This window comes from Chiloscyllium plagiosum, chromosome 43 (assembly GCF_004010195.1).
Source record: "Chiloscyllium plagiosum isolate BGI_BamShark_2017 chromosome 43, ASM401019v2, whole genome shotgun sequence".
NCBI lineage: Eukaryota > Metazoa > Chordata > Chondrichthyes > Orectolobiformes > Hemiscylliidae > Chiloscyllium > Chiloscyllium plagiosum.
The window spans coordinates 12,745,002-12,751,768 of record NC_057752.1 but is presented as its reverse complement, the minus strand read 5'-3'; the positions used below and the strand labels follow the sequence as shown (position 1 = coordinate 12,751,768).

The 6,767-nt window shown below is 52.3% G+C and overlaps 1 protein-coding gene across 1 annotated transcript in view; it reads left to right on the top strand.

Annotated features, from left to right (window-relative positions):
* The window catches only part of elp5 (elongator acetyltransferase complex subunit 5), a 10,501-nt gene extending 4,730 nt beyond the window's left edge, over positions 1-5,771 (top strand). Inside the window, exons 5-8 of the mRNA XM_043682143.1 lie at positions 650-852; positions 1,641-1,736; positions 4,690-4,796; positions 5,536-5,771. Of these exons, the coding sequence (XP_043538078.1) occupies positions 650-852; positions 1,641-1,736; positions 4,690-4,796; positions 5,536-5,644 (515 nt within the window). The 3' untranslated portion in view covers positions 5,645-5,771. The remainder of the gene's footprint in view (positions 1-649; positions 853-1,640; positions 1,737-4,689; positions 4,797-5,535) is intronic.
* Positions 5,772-6,767: the final 996 nt, after the last annotated feature.

The following is a 6,767-nucleotide window of genomic DNA, read 5'->3' as shown; positions in this document are numbered from 1 at the left end:
GCAACTTTCAGGGATCTATGCACATGGGTACCAAGATCCTGCTGCACATCCACATTACCAAGAATCTTTCCATTGACCCAGTACTCTGCCTTCCTGTTATTCTTCCCAAAGTGCATCACCTCACATTTAGCTGCATTGAACTCCATTTGCCACCTCTCAGCCCAATTCTGCAGTTTTTTCCAAGTCCCCCTGCAACCTGTAACATTCTTCCAAACTGTCCACGACTCAACCGACATGAGTGTTGTCTGCAAATTTACTAACCCATCCACCCATGCCTGCGTCTAAGTCATTTATGAAAACGACAAACAGCAGTGGCCCCAAAACAGATCCCTGTGGCACACCACTAATAACCGGACTCCAGACTGAATATTTTCAATGACCTCAGTTATCACAGGTTGTCACCCCCCCAGCACAGGTCACAGGTCGTGACCTCCCAGCTGTAGCCCCCCCCCCACCCCAGATGAACCATGAATGATGATGGGGAGAGTTGGGGCCTTTGAGGTCAGTGTGCCACGCGTTGGCAGCTGTTGGTGACCCTTAGGGTGAAAGGGCAGTGCCCAAGTCAGTTGGCAGAGCAAAGGGGGCACATTGCTGGAGGAGCAGGGCGGGTTGAATGATGGTGAATCTCTTCTGTGTCTCTGTCTGCCAGGGCTGACCGTCAGGAGGCTGGTGGCATTACTGCACACTGACCTTCACCCACCAGAGGTACTCCAGGCCCTGGGGGTACAACTGGGCACTACTGTCATCACCGTGACTCCTTCCCCTGAGGGCAGCCGGCTGCCAGGGAGCTCCCTCCCCTCCAACATGGCCAGCATCGTGCAGAGGCGGAAATCGGGAAAGGTGGTGCGGCAGGTCTGTCTTCCAAACCCCTCTATAACGCGCTCCCCCACTCCTCCCATCCCCCACTCCCCGTACCCTGCACTGGAGTCAGGAATGCTGCCAGGTGACTGTCCCCTCCTGACGGGGTGAGTCCAGAACCAAAAGGGGTATGCTCTTAAAATTCAGGAGCAGGTAGCGACGAGATTTTTATTTTTGCATTCTCTCCCTCTGTCTGCCTCTCTCAGTCTGGTTCTCTCTCTCTGTGTCCCCCTCTCTCTCTTTTCTCTCTCTCTCTCTCCCCCTCCCTCTCTCTCTCCGTGTGTCTGTCTGTCTCTCTCTCATAAGAGTTGAGTGTTTTGTTGGTCTGTTGCAGGGGCTGGTAGATGCTTTCTCCCGGAATTCATTCAGGGGAGATGGGCAGCACTGGCTGTGCCCAGTATTTCCTGACCCTGAATGAGGCAGCGGTGGGCTGACCTCTGGCCATTCAGGGAGGTGGTTGAATGAGCTAATGGGGTCCTTGCTGGGGAATGGGATGGAGAGTGGCTGGGTGGATGGGGAGTGTGGAATCTCGGAGTCAGACCTGCCTTATCAAACATAAGAACCAGCTCCGTGTCCTCCAGCGTCATCGGAGCGGAGGGATTTGTGGGAGACATTGAGAAAACTAATTCTTTCCTGGGAATGGGTCGGAGTGTGAGGGATAGTTGAGGATTGGTGATCCTCTCCTCTGGGGGGCCAGGAAAGTAGAATTCGGGAATCCCAGACCGGGAATGGGGAGGCAGGGCTGCAGTTCCAGTCTAACTCGGTTTATCTCCCTCCTCCAGGAGGAATACTTCACCATCGAGACAGGATTCCGCCTGATATCCTCAGTGGAGCCCCTGCCGGGGAAGCAGGGTGTAGCAGGGAGTGATAGTGTGTCGGTGAGTCCTCTCGTGGACTCTCTCTCTCTCTTGCATTCTCTCTCTTTCGTGCTGTCTTTCACGCTCTCTCTGTATCGCGCGCTCTCTCCTCCTCCCCTCCCCTTCCCACTGTCCCTGGGAAAAGGCCATAACGCATAGGAGCAGAAATTAGGCCATTCAGCCCATCGAGCCTGCTCTGCCATTGAATCTTTGCTGATGCGTTTCCCAACCTCATTCTCCCGCTTACTCCCCATATCCCTTTGATACTCAAGACCCTATCTACCTCCATCTTGAATATCCTGAGTGACCTGCCCTCCACAGCCTTCTGTGGCAGTGAATCCCATTGATTCCCCGCTCTCTGGCTGAAGACGTTTCTCCTTCTCTCCGTTCTAAAAGGTCTTCCCTTTACCCTAAGGCTGTGCCCTGGGGTCCGAGTCTCTCTTGCCAATTGAAACATCTTCCCGACATCCTCTCTGTCCAGGCCAGTCAGTATTCTGTATTACTTTAGATTAGATTAGATTCCCTACAGTGTGGAAACAGACCCTTCGGCCCAACCAGTCCACACCGACCCTCCGAAGAGTAACCCACCCAGACCCATTCCCCTCTAACTAATGCAGTTAATTTAGCCTGGCCAATTCACCCTAACCTGCATATCTTTGGATGGTGGGTGGAAACCGGAGCACCCGAAGGAAACCCACGCAGACACTGGGAGAATGTGCAAACTCCTCACAGACAGTCACCCAAGGGTGGGATTGAACCTGGGTCCCTGGCGCCGTGAGGCAGCAGTGCTAACCATTGAGCCACCACGTATGTTTCAATTAGATCCCTCCCTCCTCCTTCTAAACTCCAGTGAGTATAGTCCCAGAATCCTCAAACGTTCCTCATATTGTTAAGCTTTCCATTCCTGGGACCAGACTCAGGAACCTCCTCCGAACACTCTCCAGGGCCAGTACATCCTTCCTGAGATATGGGGCCCAAAACTGCTCACAATATTCCAAATGTGGTCTGACCAGAGCCTTATACAGCCTCAGGTGGACATCCGTTAGTCCTCTCGAGATGAATAACAACATTGTATTTCCTTCCTAACTACCAACTCAACCTACCAAGAGAAACGTGGACTGGAACTCTCGAGTATCTTTGCACTTCAGATTTCTGAATTTTCTCCCCATTTCGAAAACAGTCCATACCTCGATTCTTCCCACCAAAGTACATGACCTCACACTTTCCCACATTGTACTCCATCTGCCACTTCTTTGCCCACTCTCCTAACCTGTCCAGATCCTCCTGCAGCCTCCCTGCCTCCTCAATACTACCTGTCCCTCTACCTATCTTTGTATCATCTGCAAACTTCACCAGAATGTCCTCAGTTCCTTCATCTAGATCGTTATAAAGTATAACGATAAAAGTTGTGGTCCCAACACTGAGCCTTGTGGAACATCACTCCTCTCCAGCTGCCATCCTGAGAAGGAACCTTTTTCTCCTCACTCTGTGCTTTCTGTCAGACAGCCAGGCTTTTATCCATGCTAGCACCTTGCCTGTAATACCATGGGACTCTTATCTTGCTCAGTAGCCTCCTGGGCAGCACCTTGTCAAAGGCCTTCTTGAAGTCCAGATAGATAACATCCATTGGCCCTCTTTGGTCTAACCTGCTCATTGCCACCTCAAAGAATTCTAGCAGATTTGTCAGGTATGACCTCCCCTTGATGAAACCATGCTGAGTTTGCCCTGTTTTACCATGTATTCAGAAATCTCATCCTTCACAATGGCATCCAGGGTCCTCCCCACGACCGAGATTAGGCTATTTCGCCGATAATTTTCCACCTTTTACTTTACTGTCTTCTTAAACAATGGGTTATGTTAGTGATTTCCAATCCTCTGAGACCCTCCCTGATTGTAGCAATTCCTGAAAGATCCCCACCAATGCCTTCACTATCTCTTCAGCTACCTCCCTTCAAACTCTGGGATGCAGTCCTCATATTTAATCTCCTCCCTCCTTATTTCTTTTTTTTTGTTGCCCTCTGTTAGTCTTTGTAAACTTCCAAATCCTTTGGTTTCCCATTGCCCTTCACTGCATTATATGCTTTCTCTTTTGCGTTAACGCTGTCCCTGACTTCCCCGGTCAGCCAGGGTTGCCTCATCCTCCCTGGGCCACGCTTCTTTTGCCTTGGGGTGAAGCTCTGCTGTGTCTCCTGCATTACTCCCATAATCCCCTGCCGTTGCTGTTCCACTGTCTTTCCTGCTAAGCTCCTCTCCCAATCAGTTCTATCCTCGTGCTTCTGTAGTTGTCTTTATTCAGCTGTAATACCACGACCTCTGATTCTATCTTCTCTCTCACAAATTGCAGAGTAAATTTGACCATGTTATGATCACTGCTTTCTAAGAGTTCCTTCACCTTAAGGTCCCTTATTAACTCTGCCTCATTGCACAACATTAAAGCCAGTGTTGGCCTGTTCCCTAGTGGGCTCCACCACAAGCTGCTCCAAAAAGCCATCTCGTAGACGTTTCACAAATTCCTTTTCTCACCATCCCCTACCAACCTGACTTTCCCAGTCCACCTGTATGTTGAAATCCCCTGTGATCACTGTAACTTTGCCTTTCCTTCACACCTTTTCTATCTCCTGGTGTATCTTGCGTCCCAGCTCCTGACTACTTTATGGAGGCCTGTACATAACTCCAATTATGGCTTTTGTTTGAACCTTTGCGGTTCCTCATTTCTACCCGCACAGATTCTCCACCCGGATTTCCTCGTTGCAGTGTCCGCAACTCTCCCTCCCACTGCAGCTGTGTAAACACAACTCCCAATGAAGTGCCCCTCTTTCCAGAGTCTGCTCAGTTTCAAGCGGGAGTTTTATCCCATTTTGGTCTTGGTTCACGATAAGGAACATGAAAAAGGCATGCAGTCCGTGTTCTGCTGTCATCTGTTTGTTTTCCCTCTGCTCTTGAAGATTCACCTTTGATCTTTCTGCCCCTCCAGGTGCAGCCTGACCCTGCGGCACACTTGCCGTTTAACCTGCGGCTGACAGAGCAGGAACGTGAGGCACGGGAACAGGTGCCTCTGCCCTATCACTTCAGCACCGAGAAGTAAGTCACAACGCAGCTTTCAGCAGCAGGCTGTTCAGCCCCTCTCCTCCAGCCTGTCACACAGGAAAAAGAGGCCATTCAGCGCCCTCTGGCATCCTGTCACATGGGATTAGGAGGCCATTCAGCCCCTCTCCTCCAGCCTGTAACAGGAGGAGACCATTCAACACTCTTCCCCACCACCCCTCCCCTCCTCCAGTCTGTTACACAAGAACAGGAGGCCACTCAGTGTCCCTCTGGCAGCCTGTCACACAGGAGCAGGAGAAGGCCATTCAGCCCCTCAAACTTGCTCCAGCATTCGCTGAGATCACAACTGACCTGGCGCTGAACTCCAGCTTTTCCCGGTATTCCTGTGAATGAGAAAGATGGAGTGAATTTGGATCGGTCACGGTTTGGTGATGGGGAGCTCTGAACCCCTCCCACCGTGCAGTGGGACCCAGCTCTGGGTTTTTGAGCCCACTCCCACCCTGGTCCCGGGATTCCCCAGTCGGTGGAAACTGGTTCCCCCTGTAAGTCTGATTGGCTCATTTTAAAAAGGTGGGAAACTCCAGGCAGGATTCCCACTCTGTCACGCATGTGGTTCCTCAGAGCAGCAGCCAGGCTGTCTGCTAGCCCCATCTGGAAGGGCTGAGTGGCTGCATTCCCCTGACCCTGTTTTCCCTCGGAGTTTGAGGAGTGGGGATGAGGTATGCACCTCCCCATTCCCCATCTCTCAGTTGCTTGTTGTTTGCACCTCCCGCAGAAAGATGTCGCTGTTACATGGAGGATCTGGAGACGGGAGGATTTATTACCAGCCAGATGAATCAGATGATGTGGATGAGGAGGATCCTGACGATGATCTGGATTTCTAGCAGAGGGGCCGCATGAGCGGGAGATCACAGACCTACACACACTGCCGTGTCCCCAAGACTCTGGCTGGGATACAGTCTCTCTCTCTCACACACACAGACGCACAGACGCACAGACACAGTCTCACTGGGGTACAGTCACACGCCTGCACATGCCCACACACCCCCACTCACTGGGGTACAGTCCCACACACACACTCTCACTGGGGTACAGTCTGACACACACACACACACACTGACTCTCACTGGGGTACATTCCGACACTCGCATACACTGACTCTCACTGGGGTACAGTCCCACACATGCATATACACTGACTCTCACTGGGGTACAGCCCCACACATGCACACACACTGATTCTCACTGGGGTACAGTCCGACACACGCACACACTGACTTTCATTAGGGTACAGTCCCCCACACGTACACACTGACTCTCACTGTGCTACAGTCCCACGCGCACACTGACTCTCACTGGGGTACTGTCACGCACACACTGACTCTCACTGGGGTACTGTCACGCACACACTGACTCTCACTGGGGTACAGTCCCACACGCACGCGCACACACACACAGACTCTCACTGGGGTACAGTCCCACACACACACACAGACTCTCACTGGGGTACAGTCCCACACGCACACACTGACTCTCACTGGGGTGCAGTCCCCCACACATGCACTGACTCTCAGTGGGGTACAGTCCCACACACAGACTGACTCTCTCTGAGGTACAGTCACCCCCACACACACTGACTCTCACTGGGGTACAGTCCCCCCCACACACACTGACTCCTACTGGGGTACAGTCCCACACACACACTGACTCTCACTGGGGTACAGTCCCCCACACACGCACTGACTCTCACTGGGGTACAGTCCCACACACACACTGACTCTCACTGGGGTACAGTCCCACACACAGACTGACTCTCACTGGGGTACAGTCCCCCCCACACACACTGACTCTCACTGGGGTACAGTCCCCCCCACACACACTGACTCCTACTGGGGTACAGTCCCACACACACACTGACTCTCACTGGGGTACAGTCCCCCCCACACACACTGACTCCTACTGGGGTACAGTCCCACACACACACTGACTCTCACTGGGGTACAGTCCC